Here is a 24252-nt window from a genome sequence, read left to right on the forward strand (position 1 = left end):
GTGCCTCTCCCACAGATATATCCCAATTGTTTAGCGAACTTTGTAGGGCAGAACCAGTTCAGACTCGTCACCACGGGGTGCTGCGGTGGCGAGATGTTAACTACCTCGCCTGGTATGCAGGAGGTCGTAGGCTCGGTCTCGATCCTGACGCCTGTATAGTTGGAGTTTGCATGTTCTTCCCATGTTCGCGTGGATTTTTCTCCGGGTCCTCCAGTTTTTTCCTCCACATTAAGATACATGCGTTTAGAGTATTTGACTGTTTTACATTTTACATGATAAGTCATGTCGTTGAGCTATCATTTGTGGCTAGGTCGCATCTGAGAAAGAGCTACATTGCTCAGTGGGCCTTACCTGGTAAAATAAAACCAACGTAGATTCAGATATTGCTGCCCCCCTCCCAACCCTTACCGCCCCTGCCTTTCTTCCCCCACTGCCCCTCTAAATACTGAAACCATCGCATGGCAAAAACGGCTACGCTGGATGGGGTTGTGCAGCAGGACAGGGAGGGCCCAACGCCTAGACAGACATTGTAACCGGTCTCCACGGGCACCGGCTACCAAGGGGAAGACCTAAGGCCAGTCGGTAGGAGACTGTCAGGGCACATCTTGGGAGGTCGCATTTGTTACCTCTACAGGGGCTGCGGGATATGGCGGAGGGGCAAGGTGCGGTGGCATGAACAGCTTTGGCCACGACGACATCTCGATCTTGGATAACTTTAATTCGTCTTTCACAAGCGTCTGCAAAGGCCATGTGTCCAGCTCTACTAATCCCTCCACAGCATGATTCACTGATGTAACCCCTGCGATTGCGGCGCTGCCGCCACAGCGAAGGTCTCAACGCTGCGGCATTGTTGTGCTTCTCTCCTTCCTAGATGCGCACTCGTGCATGCCTGTCACTCCACTGGAACCTCAAGCTGCTTTCTCTGCCTCCTGCTCTCGGGACGCTCACACTGCTGTGCCGTTCAGGGCCGTCTGCTCGCTCTTGAGAGGGTTGGTGCGTGCGAGTTGCGGTGGCCCTCTCGCTGCCGTGTGCCCTTGCCCACGGGCAGCATGAACTCACAGGGAACATCGAGAGCATTTTAACAAAACGTACACGCGCACATGCGCACGCCGTGATGGTCTAACCGGCTAGGTGGCTTGCAGGTAGAGAGAGAGCGGCTCGTGATCAGAAGGTTGTGAGTTCAATTCCTGGTTGGGGGTTGACCCGGCCCAGCATCCCTCTGAGGGGTCGATAAAATGAGTGGCGTTTTGTGTAAATGTCATGTGGAAATGTGGAATCACATAGGAATGTGCAATTTCCACCACTCGTTCAGGACTACAGACAAAAGACGAGCACCAATGCTTCATTGCTCATTTTGGCAGGAAATAACCGACCTTTTTTCAGCATCTTGATCCTTTTTCAACATCTCGATCTTGGATAACTTTAATTCGTCTTTCACAAGCGTCTGCAAAGGCCGTGTGTCCAGCTCTGCTAATCCCTCCGCAGCAGTACCCCGTGTTGCTGTGTTCGGGTCACCACTGGAAGACAAAGGCATACCTCGCACGGTGCTGGCCACAGTGCCCTGTCTACCTAGTCCACTTGTGCCTACTCTCTTAAACATTAATTGCTCGCAAACCCTTGGCACATTCATTTGGTGATTCGCGCATGCTTGAGTTCGCCTGCTTGTACGCAGTGCGTGTACGGATCCGCTTGTGTGTGATGCCGTATGTCGACGTGCGCGGTCACCAGCGAGTGGTCACAAGCGCGTGCGTGTTGTGCGTGTGGTCACGAGCTCGTGATCATCAGCACGCGCGCGTGTGCATGTGGCGCCATCAGACGCAGAGGCGCGGGGCGTGCTCGGCTCGCTGGCGCTGGAGCCGCCCCTTGAGCTGTGGCCGCTGTTCGAGCCGCGCGTGTGCCGCTACGAGGCCAGGGCGGCGTTCCCCGTGCTGCTCCTGCGCCTGGTCGCAAGCGCCCAGCACTGCGAGGAGCATGTGCGCATCGGGGAGAGCACAGGGCGCAGAGGGTGAGCAGGGGGTGAGTGTGTGCGTTTGTGTCAGAGGCAGTATAGGGAGCGGTAGTGTAGCGGTTAGCGCACTGCGCTACGAACCCCAGCGAGCTGAGTTCAATTCCCGCTCACGGCCAACACTGTGACGATTATCTGAACCGATCATGGGCCTCCCCTAGGTTGACTCAGCCTCAAATGAGTACCTGGTGTGTAAACATCGTCACTGGGGAGACAAAGGCGGTCGGTCCGGCGTGGTGTTGGCCATCCTCCCCTTCGTGTGCCATGCTGACCTTCATAGGTGCTCGCTAACAGCACTTGCCCCAACAGTCTATTCAAGCTGTACAGGGGGTCTTTGTCAGAGGCAGTGGGTGCTCTGAAATGCCAGTCCGTTTGTACCATCAATTCGCCAGTCGTTACCAGAGTAATCTTGCGATACTTAGAGAAGTGGCAGCCTATGACAGAGCAGAGCACCGTAAATCTGGATATTAATTAGCACGCCATGCTATGATGGCAGTTCAAATTACGTTTTCTGAGAACGGGTTACATTCAAAATGTTCTTTTTTCACTCAGCGATCGCTGAGTGACCAGGTGGAGACCTTCGTCGTCGTCGCGCGCGGTTCGAGGCCCCGGCCGTGCCCTTTGCCTTGCAGCGCTGCGCACTGGCCGCTCGGCGTGGGGCTGACGCAGGTCAACGTGTTCGTGATGGCAGTGGGCGGCGTCGCGAGGGTCTACACCCTCCGCGTTTTCCGTGACCCGCGGCCCAGCTCCAGCCTCACTCGGCCCTGGAACGGCACGGTCTGCGGCCTGCAGCAGGTGCCCGAGCTCAGCGCGACGCCATCAATTTTGCCATCGCGACGCAAAGGGGCCGTCTATAAATGACGTCACGCACCTAGGGGGGGGGTCCGAGATTTGTGACGATGTGTGACGAGGGGGAAGGGGGGGGTTTAAGAAATGTGACGTCACATCAAAATGCGCAACTTTAAATAAATATAGACAACACGTTCTACTGAATTAAATAGACTTTTTAATAAATGTTTTCTCCTACAAAATCAGAGTGCAACGCCACATTAAATACGCACTATTACAATGACAATAGTTTAAAGCGATTTGAAGCATGTTTTCTTTTTGGGGGGGGCAGACCTTTGTGACGTCATATTTGAGGGGGGTCTGACTTTTTGTGACACCGTGTGACGAGGGGGGGGGTGGTCAAAAATCGTCCAAAATCGCGTGACGTCATTTATGGACGGCCCCAAAGAGTACGGGAAACGATGCCAACGTTAAAATAGCACACAGGCTTCCTGTACAATGGGTGGCAGCGCAGTTGTAACACTTGTGCCTCATAGGAAGAAATAAACTAAGCTATTTTATTTGAATTAAGGCCCACTGCGCTATAAAGCACTTTTCAGAAGCCACTTGGCCACAAATGATATCTCTACATAGTAGATTATCACGTGGAAATTTATAGCAGCCAAATACTCTAATCACATGTTGATTCTAAATGTGAAGGGAAAAACCGGAGGACCCTGAGAAAAATCCACACGACCATGGGGAGAGAGACACCGCAAACTCCAAATATACAGCAGGCGTCAGGGTCGAGATCGAACCCATGTTCTCCTGCATACCAGGTGAGGGAGTTAACATCTCGCCACCGCGGCGCCCCAAGGGTAAGGGTTCAATTCCCGACTTAGTCGTTTTTTACGTGGAGTTTATACGTTCTCCCCCTGTTTTACAAGCGGTTCCTCTTCGGGTTCTCCAGTTTGTAACTGGTATTGGCCAAACAAACAAATCTCAATGCTGAAAGATCACCTGAAAATTAATTAATTGTGGTCACACAAGCAGCAACATCGCCCACTACTGCAAAAACCTGGCAGGACTCTTCAGCAAAAGAGACACGTTCAGGCTTCCCTGGGTAAACAAGCTGAATGCCACTAATAATAATAATAATGCTGCCAGCCACCGTATTGCTTGGGTTGCTCTATTCCACGTTGGGTACAACACTGGGCGAGTAAATTTGCACGTGGCTCTGCAACGTGCACACAACATCATCGTTCAATCAAACAGCCTTTGACGATTGCGCGACGCGCGCCCTCCCATTCGCTCGATAGGGCCGTGTGGTCATGGTCGACAGCATGGTCCTGACGTGTGATTTTTCGTGATTTTGATGGCGTGGAGGTGTTTGGTTATAGGAACTCGATTAATCTTGCCTTTGTCAACGTAGGCAGAGGAACATACTCACCGCAGTAATTTTTTTAATCACGTTCCTATTATTCCCCTTGAAAGCCTGCATATTTATTTTAATACTGTATATGTATTGATAGGGGAGCATGTGCCTTTCCTTACCCGGGTCCCTTACCAGGCTTTCTGGACTGATTGGGCCTCCCTGCCCATACTCTATTAAGCATAGACATGGGCCATGGTTGCACTGCATGGAAAAAGCAACTAAGGAGCAGCGTTTATCCTAGGAGTTTAACAATGATAATAATTTAGTACATTTCGGTATTCGCGCCATTGTTATAAGCGCAAGGCGATCGTGGCAAAGGAAGCTCGCTGCTGTGTCACCACGGACATGGAGGGGGCAATGTTGCCACGCGTGATCCCAAATTCAGCAATTTGCGTTGTGACTTTTTAGACTTTGACAATTTATACCGTGAACGGGAACACACAACGGCCTCCTCGTTTCGCATGAGATCACGGGATCTACGTCGTCCGCTGTCGAGCCAACGGGGCACTTTCATATTTAATACACCCGCGGTATTAATCAGGACAGCCCTTCCGTAATTCGAACCGTGAAACCGCTGGGATGAACAGCGGCCGCACAACAGCCGGGCCGTGTCACTGCCCCTACTTTGTTCACCATGTGGAGAATGCGACAGAAAAAAAACAAAAGCCACCGTTTCTCTCAAACCTGACCGTTATGTACAAAGACCCAGCACTCGGCGCAGCTCCGTGATGCGACAACGTGAATAGCAGTACCCCTTTGGCACAGCTCAAGGCGGTGTTCCTGAGAAACGCGAGCCTGATAAAGAAGCTTCACATTGGAGTGACACAATCCGCAACGCGCAGACTGTCCGCGTAGCTACAAGGTAAATGCTGTTTGCTGTTGGGTCGCGTCCTCACCTCTGTGTTACTTTGGGGGATGTGGGGGGGGGCCTCGTTTAACCACGCTCAACTATTGGGGGTGCTCACACTGCACCGGTGCCACCTTGGCCCTGTTGCTGATCTCCGAAGACCACGCAGTTGAAGAATCGCCGCTCTTCGCCGATTGTGGGGTGGCTGCGTAGCGGCTAGCACGCTGCGCAGGAGGGATCTTTGTTTTGTCTTTGTGTGTGCGTGCGCTAGTGCCTCCGTGATGTGTGTGTGTGGGGAGCGGTCGTGCAATGGTTAGCGTTCTGAGCTACCAACCCACCGACCTGAGTTCGATTCCCTCTCACGACCAACACCAGTGACAATTATCTGAATGGGTTTTGGGTCTCCCCGAGGTTGACTCAAATTAGTACCTGATGCTTTGTGTAAACATCGCCGCGAGGGAGACAAAGGCAGCCGGGTGTGGTGATGGCCACCCACCCCCCTCGCTATCAACACTTCCACCCAAGTCTGGTAAAGACTATACGGGGGATCTTTGTCTTTTGGTGCCATTGCAGGACTGTTCATTTGCTCTGTGGGACAGGCAGCCATGTGGCTTGAGGCCACTTCCCCGGGGCTCCGCGCAGCTCGATGAGCAGAGCCCCCCCTGCCAGGGACACGAACAAGGTACAGCTACTGTCTCGTTTTACAAGGTACAGCTACCATCTCTTTTTACAAGGTACTACGGCTACCATCTCGTTTTACAAGGTACTACGAATACCCTCTCGTTTTGTACAGGAGGGGGGGGGGGGTTCTTGAGCGTAACTCGAAATCGCCTAAATTTTAAGTCATTTTCCCATAATAGGTAAATGAAATGGTTGGTGGTTAGAGGTGTGCATGTTTTCTAACCTCATTCTTACATCTACATATTTTACAGGTTATGTTATGTATGGTATTTACAATACTACCATTCGTGAATTAAAGATAGTAACAGCCTATTTAAAGGAAGTAAAATATATGTAAAGTACAACTAAAAGATTTTTTAACATGTTTACCAGACATTGGTAGACAAACGTGTGCACAAGACAAAGTTCATGCGGACAAGATCTTCAAAATGGGACGCGAGAAGGAGATGCTGACTGATGCTGCTGCCCGCACTTGTGGTCGTTATACTGCTGCTGCACCTCAAGCAGCACCGCTACTGAACTTTGCCGCTCGAGCTCCAAATTTAAGACCGCTACTGAACTTTGCCGCTCGACTAACGATCATCTCGCAGCGCGTTCCCTACATCACGGCCAACGCGTCGGAGCACGTTACTTTAACAGTGCGCGCATAACAAAACGAAGTGTCAATTCATTTCCCCGGCGGGGGCGTGCAGGCTCGTGGGTGTTGCCGTGCCTGAGTTGTGCCGACAGCAGCTCGTGTGACTGGAGCCAGGCGGCCTGGGAGGTCTCCGGCTGCCGCCACCCTCGGTTTAGTCAGCAACAGCTGCAGCAGTGCATGCTGGGAGTGAAGGTAAGCATATCGTGATGTCTTTCTGGCACACAGCGAGCAACGCTTCTCACAAAGCCCCCCCGCACCTTCCGATTAGCACGGTTGGCTTCGTTCAGTGCGAAAGAAGTTCAACGTATGTATTCAGGGGTGCTCATTAAATAAGCAGCACCGCAAGCAGAATGGGCCGGGTGGGCCGTCGCCGCGGAGCCACCGTGAGCGAGAAGCCTGGCCACGGCACCATCCGGCGAGATGTGTGGAGAGAAATTGGCGGCGTCACTCTCCTACCGTGATACGTGGGTGGATTCTTGCTGGAGCGTTTTACATTCGCCACAATGACGTATTACAGCATCGCCTTCGAACTCGCGGACAACGGCACGAGGCCATCTGCGATCTATATTGGTGCTGTTATGTTATCTTCCTCATGTGATATGTAGGAGATAGGGGGTTCAATCCCGACCCTGACACCTGCTGTATATTTGGAGTTTGCGTTGTCTCTCTCCTCGTGGTTGTGTGGATTTTTTCTCCGGGTCCCCGGTTTTTCCCTCCACATTTAAAAACATGCATTGAGATTATTTAGATTATTTTGCTGATATAAATGTCCAAATCATAAGCCACTTTGTTGCGCTATTATTTGTGGCCAGGTCGCTTCCGAAAAATAAGTTAATACCTCAGTGGGCTTTGTTTGGTAGGATGGGGATGGTTTAGTTGTATTTGTATGTGTTTGGGTGATTTGTTTACCTTTCTTGTACTTTGCACTACTATCATGTACAGTGATACCTCAGTTCACGAACTTAATTCGTGAACTGACTCTGGTCGCGAACCGAATTGGTCGTGAACCGAGGCACATTTTCCCATAGCGTTCAATGTAAATCCGGTTAATCCGTTCTGACCTTTTTTTTTGGTTTTTGAAGCACAAAAATATGAAACAAATTACAATACACATTAGTACTGTACAGTATAGTAATGTATAAAGAGAGAACACTAACCTTGCTTGAGATGACTTCAGTAAGCACTCAAACGGGTGAACTGTACAATACAGTAAGTACAGTATTGTACAGTACAGTAGTACAGTACAGTACTGTATGTGCTAAAAAGCACACCAAAAAGCAAAAAGTCACTGAAAGTGTCTTCACAGTACTCACAGTACTTCTTTCTGTGTCTCTTCTTCTCTCCACGATCTTCCTACAGGAAGTCACGACCATGTGACAGCCTGGAAATAGCATTAAAATGGCCGCGGCTCCTGTTCGTGAACCGAAGCGGAGTTCGTGAACCGGAGCATATTTTTATGAACTTTTCTGTTCGTGAACCGAGTTGTTCGTGAACAGAAGCGTTCGTGAACCGAGGTATCACTGTATTTGTATTGTTTGTTGTTGTTGTAACGTTCTTACCCGCCCCTATTGGACATCTTTGAAAAAAGAGCTTCATAGCTCATCGGATTCATCCAGTATAAATAAATATTCTGATTCCGATTTTGGCTTAACTAGCCGAGGAAATTGGAGTTTGTGCGACTGATTGTGAAGCAGACTGCCCAGATAATGTGAGTGACGTGCACACTTTTATGCACAGCGTTAACTGGGCATTGTTCACTGCATTGCGTGCAGCATTAACTTCGGGTATTATGAGTACATAATAATATGTGACATACTGAATTAACTTAGTACATGCAACTGAACTGGTTCAAATATTTATTTCAGATGGTTAAATGGAACTGAACAGTTAAAGCCCTTTTTGAACTGACTGAACTGCAACTGCCAAAACGGGTTTTGGGTTAACGCGAACCGAACCGGATAATCAATCGGTTTGACTCCTAGAGCACAAAGCGGGTTCCGTCAAACTCTAGGTCGGGGATTGTTGCGTTTTTCCCACTCTCTCGCCCGGCAGCTGCTGGTGGTGGGAGACTCGACGGCGCGTGGGATGATGTTCTACCTGATGGAACGCCTCAACGGCACGCTGGCCCATTGGGAGCAGATTCACGGCTCCAAGCACTACCGCTTCCTGAACCGTGGACTCACGCACGCCGCCTTCGCCTACTTCCCGCAGTTCTGGGTGGTGCCGCAGCACCAGCGGACCTTCGAGGAGACGGTGATGCTGCTCATCGCCAGGTCCGCAGTGGTCCCGCAGCGCAGAGCCTTCTTGTCCTCCACCGTCTGCTGTAGAGTTGGCCATGCGGTGGCGAGATGTTGACTACCTCGCCTGGTATGCATGAGGTCATGGGTTCGATCCCGACCCTGACACCTGCTGTATATTTGGAGTTTGCATGTTCTCCCCCTGGTCGTGTGGATTTTTCTCCAGGTCCGCCGGATTTTCCCTCCACATTTAGAATCAACATACGTTTAACTTCCCTACCTACAAACTAGCCCGTTTTCTATCAGATACTCTACTTCCCTTCACAGGCAAGACCTCTTCGGCAGTACTCAACTCAACCCAACTAGTCTCTTTGGTCAAGGACATGGTATTATCTCCTGATGATATCCTCGTCAGTTTTGATGTAGTATCTCTGTTTACCAAAGTTCCAGTGCCTGACACCCTAACAATAATTGAGGACTTGGTCCAACATGGATTGAATTCGGATGTACCTGCGCTGGTTAGGCATTGCCTCACCAACACTTATATTACCTGGAATGGCACCTTCTACAAACAGAATGAGGGTACCCCTATGGGCTCCCCCTTGTCACCAGTGATAGCCAACATGTTCATGGAAAAGTTTGAATCAGACGCCATCCAGACATCCACCCTGCGTCCTTCCCTGTGGAAGAGGTATGTGGATGACACTTTCGTCATTTGGCCACACGGCCTCCCAGCATTGAACCACTTCTTGGACCACATCAACTCCAGACATCCATCCATCAGATTCACCATGGAAGTGGAGAAAGATGGCAAACTACCATTCTTAGATATTCTGTTTGAGAGGAGACCTGATGGATCCTTGGGACATTCTGTCTACAGGAAAGCCACCCACACAGATTCCTACTTGAAACCAGATTCCCACCACCACCCATCTCAAAAGAATTCTCTCATCAAAACGCTATACCACAGAGCTCATGGCATTTCTGACCAACACCACCTGGCCAGTGAATTGAGACATGTACATCGGGCCCTCAGGATGAATGGATACTCTGAACGCACCATCCGCCAAGCTGTTTCTCCCACCATACAGAAACAGCCACTTGAAACTCCGATCAAAACTGTCACGTTACCATACATAGCAGGCGTGACCAAAAAGATCTCCAAAATTCTAAACAAACACAAGATCCAAGTCCGATTCAGTACAGTACATAAAATCCGTGATCTAATTCCATCTGTGAAGGATGTCATCCCTGACTTGCAATACCTTGGAGTCTATAAACTGAGTTGCAGCTGTGGTGACTGTTACATTGGGGAAACGAAACGTCATGTCTCTGATCGTGTCCGCGAGCACAAGTCAGATTTGAAACACGGCAAAATTGAGTCTTCCGCCGTTGCCGATCATTGCTACAACGCGGTGGGCTCTCATGAGATTGTTTTCTCCGAGACTAAGGTGCTCTGCAAACCCTCTGGCTACCATCAAAGGTTTGTACAGGAAGCCATTCAGATATACAAACACAGACATAATTTCAACCGTGATGATGGGTACAAACTTAGTAATCATTGGAAAGATGTTATCAACCATGCAAAAAAGACTTAATTACACATTTTTGGACCATCTTATCTGACAGGCACTATTTTACTTTATTTTACCGAGTGTTAACATCCCCAGTGTTTAACAGTACTCTTTTTATTGTTCAGCCAGCACTGGTATAAACATGGGCATTTTCGTTATTTTCTATCATGTGTATCAACAGGTGCTTGTACATACACATGTCCACGTACACTTGCACCCCACACTCTCTTTTGGCCTCCCCTCCCCCTCTCCATCCAATACGTTGGCGTGTGCAACAATAGTTGCTTGCGCACAACCACGTCCACGTCGCCGACTCTCGTGTACCACTTCGTGCATTCTTTTGGCCCCCCTCCCGATACGTTCTACGTAGCACTTCGTGCCTTCTTTTAGCCCCGCCCCCCTCCCTCCCGATACGTCCCATTCATTGGCTACCACATTCTGATGAGCTCCCCCCCCCCCCTCTCCTCCCCCCCACAACTTGCATTTAAGGGATTACATCTGGAATCCTTGCCTCACTTGATGCAGCAAATCTGGCTGTGACTGTCCCACCTGCTGACGGAGACTTGTGTTGCCTCCGAAACGTCGTGATTTTTATTGTTTTATTTTTATTAATTTAATTTTTTACCTACGTGACTTTACCGAAAGAACTAAGAGTATGTATACGTTTAGTGTATTTGGCTGCTAGAATTTTTTTTATTATGCCCCGGTTTAATGATGGGTGGCTGCTTCTGCGGATCTCGGCCGTGCCAGCTCAGCTACCAACGGTATCGTCGGTGCAACATTTTTACTCTTTGAGAGTCATGAATCTGTGCAGTCGTTGGTGATTGTGCTCAGGGCTTTGCGTCTCACCTGCTCAGCCTCTCAACTGGCCAGGCGGGTCACAGCGGTACAGCGAGCCGCTTACATTCGGAAAAGGTTTGCGAGTTCAGTTCCTGGTTTGGGGGGTTGACGCAGCCTCTCAATCCTTCCGGGGTCAATAAAATTAGTACCGCTTTGTGCGAAGATCAACAGCGGTTGCCCTATGTATATACTTGCCCCCTGCCAGAGGAATGTGGAATTTCCATTACTGGCTCAGCTCTGTTAAGAGGAGATGAGCACCGTTGCAATGTTCGTTCCAGCAGGACTTGTAAACCTCTGACCATTGTGAGGGTTTCCACTGTAATAGTTTGTCAAGAGCAGCGGGGTTCGCTGTGGGGGGTAACTGGTGTGACATTAGCGGTGCGGGGTAACTGGTGTGACATAAGCAGAGTGGGGTAACTGGTGCGGGGTAACTGGTGCGACGTAAGCGGAGTGGGGTAACTGGTGCGGGGTAACTGGTGCGACGTAAGCGGAGCGGGGTAACTGGTGCAGGGTAACTGGTGCGACGTAAGCAGAGTGGGGTAACTGGTGCAGGGTAACTGGTGCGACGTAAGCGGAATGGGGTAACTGGTGCGGGGTAACTGGTGCGACGTAAGTGGAGCGGGGTAACTGGTGCGACGTAAGCAGAGCGGGGTAACTGGTGCGTGGTAACTGGTGCGACGTAAGCGGAATGGGGTAACTGGTGCGGGGTAACTGGTGCAACATAAGCGGAGCTGGGTAACTGGTGCGACGTAAGCAGAGCGGGGTAACTGGTGTGGGGTAACTGGTGCGACGTGAGTGGAGCGGGGTAACTGGTGCGGGGTAAGCGGAGAGGGGTAACTGGTGTGGCGTAAGCGGAGCGGGGTAACTGGTGCAGCCTAAGCGGAGCGGGGTAACTGGTGTGACGTGAACGGAGCGGGGTAACTGGTGCGACGTGAGCGGAGCGGGGTAACTGGTGCGACGTAAGCGGAGCGGGGTAACTGGTGCGACGTGAGCGGAGCGGGGTAACTGGTGCGACGTGAGCGGAGCGGGGTAACTGGTGCGGCGTAAGCGGAGCGGGGTAACTGGTGCGACGTAAGCGGAGCGGGGTAACTGGTGCGGCGTAAGCGGAGCGGGGTAACTGGTGCGACGTGAACGGAGTGGGGTAACTGGTCCGACGTGAGCGGAGCGGGGTAACTGGTGCGATGTAAGCGGAGCGGGGTAACTGGTGCGACGTGAGCAGAGCGGGGTAACTCGTGCGATGTAAGCATAGTGGGGTAACAGGTGCGACGTAAGTGGAGCGGGTAACAGGTGCGACGTGAGCGGAACGAGGTAACTGGTGAGGGGTAACTGGTGCGACGTGAGTGGAGCGGGGTAACTGGTGCGACGTGAGCGGAGCGGGGTAACTGGTGCGGAGTAACTGGTGCGACGTGAGTGGAGCGGGGTAACTGGTGCGGGGTAACTGGTGCGACGTGAGTGGAGCGGGGTAACTGGTGCGGGGTAACTGGTGTGACATAAGTGGAGCGGGTAACTGGTGCGACGTAAGCGGAATGGGGTAACTGGTGCGACGTAAGCGGAGCGGGGTAACTGGTGCAACGTAAGCGGAGCGGGGTAACTGGTGCGACGTAAGCGGAGCGGGGTAACTGGTGCAACGTAAGCGGAGCGGGGTAACTGGTGCAGCGGGAGTGGAACGGGGTAACTGGTGCGGCGTAAGCAGAATGGGGTAACTGGTGCGGCGTAAGCGGAGCGAGGTAACTGGTGCGACGTGCACGGAGCGGGGTAACTGGTGTGACGTGAGTGGAGCGTGGTAACTGGTGTGATGTGAGTGGAGCGGGGTAACTGGTATGACGTGAGTGGAGCGGGGTAACTGGTGCGGCATAAGCGGAGCTGGGTAACTGGTGCGACGTAAGCGGAGCAGGGTAACTGGCGCGACGTAAGATCCTTCCTCATATTGTCTCTGTGGCCCCAAGCAGCGGCATCTGCCACTGCGACGTTCGTCGGTCCATGCACGCTAACGCGAGTTGCAGCACAACCCATGCTGCGCACAAACGTGCACCCTCGGCACCGCGTGTCCCCATCACTCATCGTCGTACGCAGAGCAGCAGCAACAGCCAGCTGCTGCACGGCCTCGGTTCGTTCAGGAGGAGCCTCACGGTGTGAGGCTGTTGTGTGTGTGCGTGCGGTGTGCATGTGTGGTGTGTGTGTTCGTGCGGTGTGCACGTGCGATGTGTGTGTGCGTGTGGTGTGCACGTGCGTTGTGTGTGCCGTCTGTGCGTGCGGTGTGCAGCTCGCGACCCCTTATCGACGGGTGGCGCACCGTGCTGCTGCTGGGCGGCGTGCACTGGCTGTGGCCCCACCACCTGCGCTCACTGGACCTCCTACTGCGGCGGTATCTACCGAAATTCGTTGCCATGAGCTACATCTTTGATGTTTCGGCAATATATATATATTTTAAAATAAATGTACATACCCCCAGTTGTGAGCGGAATATTGATGCGCGCTGCTTGCCCGATGTACGTTGCCGAATGCCTGTGGCCGCAGGGAGGGCTTGTCCAGGGCACGAGTGCTGGTGAAGACGCTGAGCATGGGCTTTGGCCTGCCAGTGGAGAGCACGCGCTCCCTGTCTCTGGTGAGTGCGTCCGGCACAAGGGGCACTGGCCACGCGCGAGGCCCCAGCTATCCCTAGGCCCACACACAACTCTCAAGGTGACGGCAACCCCGAGACGGCAGCCAGAAAGAGAAAAGACCGGAGGTGGGAGAGAGACTTAGAATGAGCACGTGTTTGCAGTTTGACCTCTCTTTAACATCCCAAGTAGTTCGTGCCGTCCACCGGGCACGTGACCGTGGCTAGGGTAAGGGAGCTGAGCGTGCGTGGCTGCTTGATGGAAGCTCCAGATGCGGAGAAGTGACTTTCCCCACAGAGGAAAAGTTCACTCCGGCCTTCAATGGAAGGCCTTCGTAGCTAGGCGTTTGGGTCTATCAACGTGGCCTGTAATCCAGCACTGGAGGCGAGGGTTGGTGGATCGCACGAAGAATATTGTGAAAGTCCCTTCCAGTGGGCGTCAAAGAGTTGTATTCTATCACGCCAGAAGGCAGTACAGCAACATTTGGACTCGACCTGGTATGTCTCCCCCTTTGCACACGTGGGGGTTATCTTAGTGCTCCAGTTTTCTTCCACTCATTCCTTTGCCAATAACGCTCCATAATATATAGAGGACTGCAGAGCTTGGGAAATTGTTGGTGTTGGGTCTGTGTTTCCTCCTTGCGCCGCTTTCAGAGTGAGTGAATAACATGCGTCTTATATAAGTTTCAATTATTATATATATTAATTATAGTTGCTGTAGCAGCCAGCACTGCCAGTGATACGAGAGATGTCGAGTGATAGGAGAGGGGAGAGGTAGGCAGAGTGCGTGGAGAGGAGTCAGATGGGCCAGTGCAATGGAGGACGTGGAAGATGTTGAGGGTGATGTTGTCCAGGACTGAATTTGAAGCCAGCGGAGGGATTCAAGAGTTATGGTATGTACGTACGTGGAACTTCTTTCGCACCGTAAGTATAACCACCCGTGCTAATCGGAAGGTGCGTGGGAAGGACAACTCCTGCACAAATGCCGTCGGCCACAGTAGCACAGATTCACCAACACGGATGCCTTGGCTTGCCCTCCGGCCACCAAGAGTTCAACCCGTAGCCCGCTCCATCCACCTGAAATCCGCATTTGACTTCCGTGGACAGAAGCCCACCATATGGTTGAAGGGATTTTGGTTCTCAGCACCCCTCAGGGACCTACACACTAACATGGGGAAACAGGTCCATGGGTGTGAGCGAGAAGTTTTCCAGATGGCACGTGGATCATCTGAGGTTTGGAGGTGAGGCCACTGGGGAGGCCATGATATTGAGAGGTGGTCCAGACATTGATGAGAATCGCAGCATCAGCTGGGGCGAAGCAGGTGACAGGTTGTGGGAGAGGGTTGTGCAAAGGAGGAGCCAGGAGGCCGAGAGCTCGGGATCAACGATGATTCTCTGATGACGTCCTCTACCCACACTTTTCTGGGACATTATCGTGTCTGAGGGTGTGCATTGCATACGGAAGTGTGATACCAGGTTGTGCGCGTGCGTGTTTGTGCGTCTGTTGGGGAACGCTTAGCGCGCCGCGCCATGAACCATGCAACCCAAGTTCAATTCCCACTCGCCGCCCACACCAGTGATGATTATAATCGTCACAATTATCTGAACCAATCTTGGGCCTCCCCTAGGTTGATTCAGCCTGAAATGAGTACAAATGCGGTGTATAAAAGGTGTAACCGCTGGGGAAACAAAGGCAGCCGGGTGTGTTGACCACCCGCCCCCTCGTGCACCATGCTGGCCTTCATGGGTTTCTCGCTCGCAGCACTTGCCCCAAGAGTCTGTTCCAGGCTATACAGGGAATTTTGTATTTGTGTGTCCCTGCAGAGTGAGCAGAGGGCCTTGTGGCAGCGCAATGTAGGCATCGTGCAGGAAGCGCGCACGCTCGGATTCTCCATCGTGGACACGTGGAACGTAACCGTGGCTCGGCCTGCAGAGTTCCTGCCCGGCAAGTGCAGCTGCCACTTCCATGAGGTCCGCTCGCTTGCTTCACTAACTTCACCCCTCGCTCGCTTCGCCCGCTTCACTCCTCCTCGCTTCACCCGCGCTCACTTCACCCGCTTCACCTCTCCCTTGCTTAACCCCTCGCCCAATTCATCCGCGTGCTCCCTTCGCCCGCGCTCGCTTCATCCGCGCTCGCTTTACCCGCGCTCGCTTCACCCGGGCCTCCCATAGGTCGACTCAGCCTCAAATGAGTACCTTATGCGGTGTGTAAACATCGACACTGGGGAGACGAAGGCGGCCGGATGTGGTGCTGGTCAGCCACCCCCTCGTGTACCGTTCCAGCCTTCATAGGTGCTCACTAATAGCACTTTCCCCAAAAGTCTCTCAAAACTATACGGGGGATCTATGTCTTTGTAGCGGGTGTGGGTAGTGGGGTATGTACAGCGGTAGTATTGCGGTTAGTGTGCTGTGCTACGAACCCAGCGATCCGAGTTCGATTCCCGCTCACAGCCAACACCAGTGACTATTATCTGAACTGGTCCCTGGCCTCCCCAAGGTCAATTCATCCTTAAATGAGTACCTGGTGCGGCGTGTAAACATCACCACTGGAGAGACAAAGGCGGTCGGGCATGGTGCTGGCCACCCACCCCCTCGTGTACGTTCCTGTCTTCATAGGTGCTCGCTAACAGCACTTTCCCCGACAGTCTGTTAAGGCTACACGCGGAATGTTTGTGCTTTGTATCACGGTGTGTTCAACACGTGACGTGTGCCCTCTCTGCGCGTCAGGTAATCCCGAGGTCCCGTGTGGATGGGAGAAGCGCTCTCCCGGTCACCACCTTCCACGTGGAGGGAGCGATCAATGCTGCCTATTCCGAGATCCTCCTAGCGCTTCTCTGCTCTGACCAGCTGTGACACCGATTGGAACGGCCTCACCGGTGTTCCCTTAAATCTCGGCGCCCAGTGCCCGTATCCTCCGTGAGGTTTGAGGTGGCTAACTGGCATCATGCTGGAGAGAGGGCACGCGTCACACGGGCAGGGCGAGCCAACAAGGCACATTTGGAAGATTTTGCCAGACAGTATATTAACTCTTCAGGTAATTCAGGAGTTATGGGGGAAACTGCCTGGCACCGGCAGTGTCCTTCGTTTCTTATGGCCCCAGTGTCTCTCCACACTAAAGCGCCCTTGCTATGGGCTCAGTCGGGCTCACAGCGAGGCCCCTTTCCTCCTCAAAGACATCACTAGCGACGTGTTTCTTGGCTCCCTAGTCCACTGTGCTCTGCACATGAATGAACGTGAAGGTGGGCATGTGGTGTCCTGTGTGTGTATTGCCAACGTGGGGTCACTGCTGAACAGCGATCAGTTAAGCGCAATGGTGCTCATCCGAACACGGCGAGTCCCTGAAAAGGTTTCAACTTCAACACGGTGTCATCAGTTACTTTGTAGTCCGTCAACCCAACGACAATGGTTTTGAGCAAGAGCAGTCCACCAAGTGGGGTCTGACATCGCGTGCCAGAAAATTTGTAGCAAAATCTGCACTTGATAACACGGCAGAATGTGTATACCTCGACCAACGGTTGAAAGTGGACTGAATTCAACGAAGGTGAAACATGTGGAGGAGAGAGGCAGGATGGAGTTGTTTGGGAATGCTGGACTTGAAGAGCAACGTACGAATGTGGCTCCCGGAGGAAGTTTCTAACGAGTGCGTACCACGATGCACAGTTCAGGGACACGCTCGTTACGAAACGGAGAACAACACTTAAGCCCACAGAAGAGGCATGGAGAGATGCACGCTTGGATTTGCATTGAGACACAGGGAGAGGAACACGTGGATGACAGAACATGTGCAGGTTCATAAAAGTGGGCTTGGGCAGGACAAGGATAAGTGACAGCCAAGGAATGGAATGCGTCCACTAAAGAGATGGAGCGACGAAAACGGTTTGTGTGCAGGTGAATTATTACATCGTAGGAATGTGGAGGCAGAAGATTGGGATCGCCTCCATCGAGCAGTGGATTGATCATGGCTGATGATGACTTTAAAAGGCACGACCTTCGGAAACCTTAATCCAAGTGGACTGCTGTTTTATGGAAGCAGATTATTATTTACTTTTCCTCTCCAGTTTGTGAGCATTGTTAGCGAGTGACCTTGCTGCTACGGAACCACTCAGCCAATCTGGATGCATCCATAAAATAGGCCCAGGCAGCAGAGCAAGGCTGCCGTTTGATGGATTCGGTGTTAATTTTCACGATTAATCCCCATTTATATCCCCCTGTCTGCGTGCTGGGGCAATTTTTTACATATTCATAAAACACATGTACTGTTATATACAATTCTTACAGCGTATACATCCCTGTACATAGCACATATACATTTGTATATAGACATATTTTATATGTATAAATGCACGTTACGTTTTCGATGTTTAATATATTCTGTGTAGTCAAATCCATACTCTATCTCAACACTTCTATCCAACCTCTTGTCTCAACATACCTAAAGCCTACGTGTCGAACTGATATCTATCCAAAATGCCACATTACACCATCTGGCGAGCTCTTGTGTAACGATTAAACAGCTCTGCCTCCCTGGAGCACTGCTCTCTATTTAAGACACCATTCACAATTGGAATAAGACGACGTCAATATCTCCAATGATGCCTGGGCCGATTCACACTTTTTTTTCCTGTACGTCATTTTCTACTGGTCCACATCCATGATCGGTATTTGTTATTGTTCAGTCTTCTATCGTTTGTAATAAAAGACTTGACCACGATGTCTGGCTCAGTGTCCTTTATTCGGTTCGTACTGTATTCCCACACGGCTGTCTCTACTCGTTCAGTCTCCACAGTGCTGACTCCGATGTCGCTCCAGTCCACAACAGCAGCCCCGCTGCTGTTACTCTCACACAGCCCCTTTTGGCTGTACTTGCTGCAGCTCCTCTCTCCTTCGTCCACTCCGCAGCTCTGACAGCCTCGTGCTGTCTCTCTCTCTTCGTCGCTCCTGCCACTCCTGGCAGCCACACCGCTGCCTCTAACACACAGCCCTTCTGGCTGTCTTCTCTGCAGCTCCACACCACTCTGTAGCTTCCTCCTGTCCTCGGGGTTGGCTCCCGCTGGCCGACGGTGCCCCCCCTCTTCTCACTCGCCCGCGTGGCCTTACTCTTTTCCATTCACACCCCGACTGACTTCCCCTTCCGGTTTACCCGCTTAAGGAGCCGAACCTTCCACCCACGTCACGTGACTCCACCCCCTGTGACGTCACATCCGGAAGGTCGCTTACGCCCGCATTACACCACCCTCCCCCGTAGAAAAATCCCAGCCGACCTCGGCTGACCAATAGCAAATCGTAATGCGGCGAACCGACCTTCCCCCCTAAAGGACACTAAGCATACAATATAACAGCAAGAACAACAACGCAAGTAACATCAACGAACGTACGAAAAGCATGCAATAAATACGACTGTAAGAACAAGAACAACAACACAGCAACAATCAACGAAACGTAAGCGATTTGGAACGTGTGCGGGTCGCCGGCCCGTCCCGGACGGTCGGCGGCCCACTCGCAGAACGGGAACGCGATGGAACTCGAGGAATGACAGGGGGTAATTCCCCTGTTACGGCTGGAAGTCCACCAACGTCCCGTGTCCCTAAAGAATTAGTCTTGGGCTTGTCCCGCGAATGTGCCTGCAGCGGGGTCGGAAGGGCTGCAGGGCTCGAAGGTCCCGCAGACCTGGCAGGCGTCCTTTGAGCAGGGCCCCTCGTCCCCCGCAGTGTCACGGCCGGCCTGTCTGGAACAGATACGACAGGCGCTCTAGCAAGATCAATGGATGCAGGCAGGGGAGAGTCAGCAGCAACAGACCCCGGCAAGGCAACATTGGGGGATGACGCATCATGTAGGGGAGCAACATATGGTTTCAAGCGCGACGTATGCACAACCCAGCGACGAGATCCAATTTGGACGCGTGCTGACTGTGGGTTGGGAACCGCAATGAGGCGTACGGGACCATGCCAAGGTTTGTGCAATTTAGGAGAGGTTCCCTGCCGTACCTGTGGACAATGAAGCCAGGCTAGGTCCCCAACCTTCCAGGGGCACTCCCCCTCGGACCGTCGAGCATACCGCTCGTTCCGGGCCTGGGCTTTGGCCGTAGCCACGCGGGCATTCTCCCGCGCCTCCGTGACTCGGCGAACCGTGTCCTGAATGTATTCAGGAAGTGGTTTACGAGGTCCCTTCACCCCAGTTCCCAATTGCACATCCACCGGCGGCACGTTTTCCCGACCATACATAAGGTAAAACGGCGAATACCCTGTAGCCGCATGAGGCGTCATCCTGTATGCCGAAAGCACTCCGGGGATGTGCAGATCCCAATCTGATTGTTGTTCGCTAACGGTATGGCAAAGCATGGCAGACAATGTCCTGTTCAGCCGTTCAACCATACCATCCGTCTGCGGATGGTATGGGGATGTCCGTACTTTCTTAGTCCCAAGGCCCGCGCACACTTCCGCCAATAATTTAGAAGAGAAATTCCTGCCCTGGTCCGTGAGGAGTCTCTCAGGTGCCCCCTTGTCCATAATGTACCCAAACAAAAAGGCGTCGGTAATGGCCGCGGCCGACTGATCGGGCAACGGCCAGGCCATCGGCCAACGGGAGAGGTACTCAACCCCTACCAGCAAATATTTATTACCCTTCGCCGATGGTGGGAAAGGTCCCAATATGTCCAGTGCCACCAATTCATTGACTCGAGACACCTGAATCGACTGGAGAGGCGGCACGTAAGGATGTTTAGGCGGCTTACGTCGGGCACATGCAGGGCACGCGCGCACGTGCCCTACGACATCTGTCGCCATGGCGTGCCAAAAATAATGACGTTGCAACGTCAATAAGGTCTTCTGCACCCCTAAATGTAAGAGAGTGTCACAATGGAGAGTTCTAATCAACTCGAATCGCAAGGACGTTGGCACCACCAGACGCCAGCGTTCCTGGAACCCCTCCCGCCACATAAGCAGACCATCTCGGAGAGCGGTTTGCGGCCCCACAGCCGTACTCGGACTCCCATTGTCCCTAGTAGACCGCTTCCGCAAGGACACCAACGACTCATCCATCATCTGTTCCCGGATCCAGACAGACCGCGGCAGATTCAAAACCCCGTCAGCCGGTCCCGGTTCCATCGGAGTATCCGACTTCTCGACGGCCAACGTAAGCGGCTGAGGGGGGTTTAGAATCGGCGAACACCTATGCGTCCCCAACGCACATTTACAAGGGGCGCGCCGCGGTAATCTGGAAAGTGCGTCAGCGTTCGCATGGCGCACTCCCTTCCGATGTTGAATTTGGAAGGAAAATTCCTGTAGCGTGTCCAACCAACGTGCCAACTGTCCGGATGGCTGGTCAATTTTAAGGGCATATTGCAAGGCCGCATGATCCGTACGCACAATAAAAGAACGACCGTAGAGGTACGGTCGAAATTGCCGTAGGAAAAAAACAACCGCCAATAGTTCTCTGCGAGTGACACAGTAGCGGGTTTCCGCAGGAGACAAGACTCGGCTACCATACGCCACGACACGCTCTACACCCCCTTTAGACTGTGATAATACCGCCCCAATACCTGTGTCACTCGCGTCCGTATCAAGAATGAATGGGTGATCGAAATCGGGATAATCCAATGTTGGGGCCGTAGCCAATAGATCACGCAGACTCCGAAAGGCCGCCTCCTCCGGCTGTCCCCAAACAAACTTCCGTCCTTTACCCGTAAGGAGATGCAAGGGCCTCGCAATCGTCGCAAAACCCGGCACAAATCTTCGGTAATACGAGGCAAATCCCAAAAACCGCCGAACATCCCCCACGGTGGCCGGAGTCGGCCAATTCCGGACGCACGCCGTCTTTTCCGGATCCGTGGACACCCCCTCAGCACTCACAATGTGCCCCAAATAACGGACGGACCGTTGCAGTAGGTGACATTTCTTTGGTTTGAATTTCAATTTGGCAGAACGCATCCTCGTGAACACTGTCTCCAGCCGCGTTAAATGTTCCTCAAATGTGCGGCTGAAGACAATAATATCGTCCAAATATATAAGACACGTCTCCCACTGCAACCCCGTCAAAACGAGCTCCATCAATCTTTGAAATGTAGCAGGGGCCGCATTCAATCCCATCGGAAGACAGTTGAATTGAAATAACCCCTGCGGCGTACGGAATGCGGTTTTCTCCCGTGAGGACTCGTCAAGGGGAAGCTGCCAAAATCCCGAAGAGAGGTCCAGTGTGGAAAAGAACTTAGCCCCCGACAATGCGTCGAGGGAGTCATCCATACGCGGCAGGGGGTACGCATCTGCCACCGATATCTTATTCAATTTCCGGAAATCAACACAAAATCGCAATTTGCCATCCTTTTTCTTAACCAAGACCACAGGAGTGCCCCATGGGCTGTTAGATGGCGATATAATGTCCGCAGCCAACATGTCTTCCACTGCCCCCCGAACGTGTTCTCGCTCCGCAGGACTCATCCGATGCGAATTTAATCGAATAGGGGCAGCATCGCCCGTCTCAATGTGATGGTAAAGCAACGATGTGCGGCCCAAATCCAAATCATCGGAGCTGAACACATCGGAATACGTCAACAACAATTTACGCAGCGCACCACGTTGCTCCATGGACAGGGAAGAATTTTCGTCACATAAGTCAGCAACCCAACGATTATCCGAACCCCTTGGCTCGGAAACCCCAGCAACCACTCCCCGGCTATGCGGACAATCGTGCGTCGCAAACGCCGTAGTGGCATGTGCCACAACCGTACCGGCCGGAACACGGACGTTTTCCACCCCCGCATTAAGCACCTGTAAAAACGGTAATTGATCCGGCCGGACGATGGTCTGTGCCCCCACTAACGCCAACCCGGTTGTTATCATGGCGGACGGTGACAACAAGACCCCTACTGCTCCTAGCCGATCAGGCAGGGGCTTCCGATACCGCAAGGGTATAAGCATCTGTGAACCAGGTGGGATGTCCACAGATGCGACGGACAGAGCCTGCACTTGTACGGCCGAAGCAGGTCGCCCCCAGGGCGACGGCAGAAACGAGATTTGACGGCCCCCCGGCAGTTCAATACAATTCTCATTGATTTTGATCAAAATGGGCATCTTAACCAAAAAATCGGTGCCTAACAAGCAAGGAACCGCCAAAGATCTCGATATTAACACAACGCCCGAAGCCGACACATCCCCAATAGATATCTTAGCATCCACCTGGCCCACGATACCCATGCTACCCCCGTTCGCAGAGACGCACGACCCATAAACCGGACGCACAGCCCCCGGCGGGATGCCCAACAGATGGAAAATGACATCCGAAATAATAGTCGCAGACGCGCCGGAGTCGACCAAAATGCGTACGTCCACCCCTTGTATAGACCCCGGTACAGTGGACGAACCCGTAGCGGCCGCGACGACTCTCCGTGCCAATTTGCGCCACTGCGTCACCGAGCGACAAGGCCCCGTCGAAGGCCTTTCTTTAACAACAACATTAGGATCGCGCAACGAAGGTGATGGGTGAGGTGCAAAGCCTTGCCGGGTGTCTGGTGCGTGCCGACATGCCTGTTTCGGAGGATCTTTAGTCGGCTTGTCCGGTACCGAGGCCTCCTGCTGCGGCGGAGCCGGGAAGCGGGCCCAGCAGTCTTTGGCGTAGTGGCCCCTACGCCCGCAGCGGAAGCAGTCGGCATCGTTGCGCCGAAGCGCAGGCCTTGCATCCCGACGGCCCCGTTCCGGTAGCGCAGCGCGCGGCCCCGGCCCGCCGCATCCCGTCCATGGAGCGGAGGCGGCCGTCAGCTGTTGAGGGCCCCGGTCATCCGGCACGTAGACAGCCTGCGCAGGGTCCCACCCCAGCGCGTCCCCTTCTTTGACGGGCCCGCCCGTCCACGCCGTCACTTGCTTCCAGCGACGGAGATTAAATTGCGCATCGAGACACTTAGCAGCCGCCCGGGAAGTTAGTTTCTCATGCCCACACACAGGCATGGGGATCCCTAGATCCCGAGACAGCTCCAACATTTTCCCTAATATGAGAGGCTCGAGCAGGTCCTGTGGCGTCTCAGGATAAGCTGCCATGGCCAGCTCCAGCACCGCACCCCTGAACGCCACGGGCGACTCCTCTGGTGCTCGTTGTCGTTGAGCGAATCGCCGATGCGCATCATCAGGTGGCTCATAAGCGTCGGCCATTTCTTCAAAAACTCCACATAAAGTCGTCTTCTTATCGGTCGTTATGGAACGGAAAAATCGAACAGATTCGTCATCCAGTAGAGTCGGCAACACCTCCAAGGCCTCAGCATCGGTCCATCTTGCTGTGCATACCGCCGCCAAGAATCGGCAGGCGAAAGCGCTCCAATCGCCCCCGATGGAAAATTCCTTAACTGTGGTAAGGTGGCGACTCCGACTCCTCTTCACGCCATCTTCCAATGGTGGTTGTTGTGGTGGCAAATTCAAAATGGCGTCGGCCCGCGGCGTGGCCAAGATGGCGGTTTGGCGCCCCGGAGCGCGCAAGATGGCGGCTTCTTGCCGCGTGGCCAATGGCGGCGGCAGGGCAGGCAACGTGGCGGCCCGTGGAGCACCGACTGCTTCCTCCGTCGTCCCTGGCGTGACGAGGTGACATAATTGCGTCAGGACGTCCTTTAGTGCCTCCAGTTGTACCGCCATCTGTTGCCATCTTCGATCA

At 52.9% G+C, this 24252-nt stretch overlaps 1 protein-coding gene across 7 annotated transcripts in view; it reads left to right on the forward strand.

The window, feature by feature from the left end:
• The window catches only part of CPED1 (cadherin like and PC-esterase domain containing 1), a 47037-nt gene extending 28716 nt beyond the window's left edge, over nucleotides 1–18321 (forward strand). For 6 of the 7 annotated variants that reach the window (XM_078875125.1, XM_078875128.1, XM_078875129.1 and 3 more), the window contains 10 exons: nucleotides 872–993; nucleotides 1816–2005; nucleotides 2638–2800; nucleotides 5629–5737; nucleotides 6429–6565; nucleotides 8426–8646; nucleotides 13288–13389; nucleotides 13542–13629; nucleotides 15448–15594; nucleotides 16351–18321. In XM_078875125.1, coding sequence (XP_078731251.1) covers nucleotides 872–993; nucleotides 1816–2005; nucleotides 2638–2800; nucleotides 5629–5737; nucleotides 6429–6565; nucleotides 8426–8646; nucleotides 13288–13389; nucleotides 13542–13629; nucleotides 15448–15594; nucleotides 16351–16476 — 1405 coding nt within the window. In that variant the 3' untranslated portion in view covers nucleotides 16477–18321. The remainder of the gene's footprint in view (nucleotides 1–871; nucleotides 994–1815; nucleotides 2006–2637; nucleotides 2801–5628; nucleotides 5738–6428; nucleotides 6566–8425; nucleotides 8647–13287; nucleotides 13390–13541; nucleotides 13630–15447; nucleotides 15595–16350) is intronic. The other variant, XM_078875131.1, reaches the window with a different exon arrangement.
• Nucleotides 18322–24252: the final 5931 nt, after the last annotated feature.

This window comes from Lampetra fluviatilis, chromosome 40 (genome assembly GCF_964198595.1).
Source record: "Lampetra fluviatilis chromosome 40, kcLamFluv1.1, whole genome shotgun sequence".
Taxonomy (NCBI): domain Eukaryota; kingdom Metazoa; phylum Chordata; class Hyperoartia; order Petromyzontiformes; family Petromyzontidae; genus Lampetra; species Lampetra fluviatilis.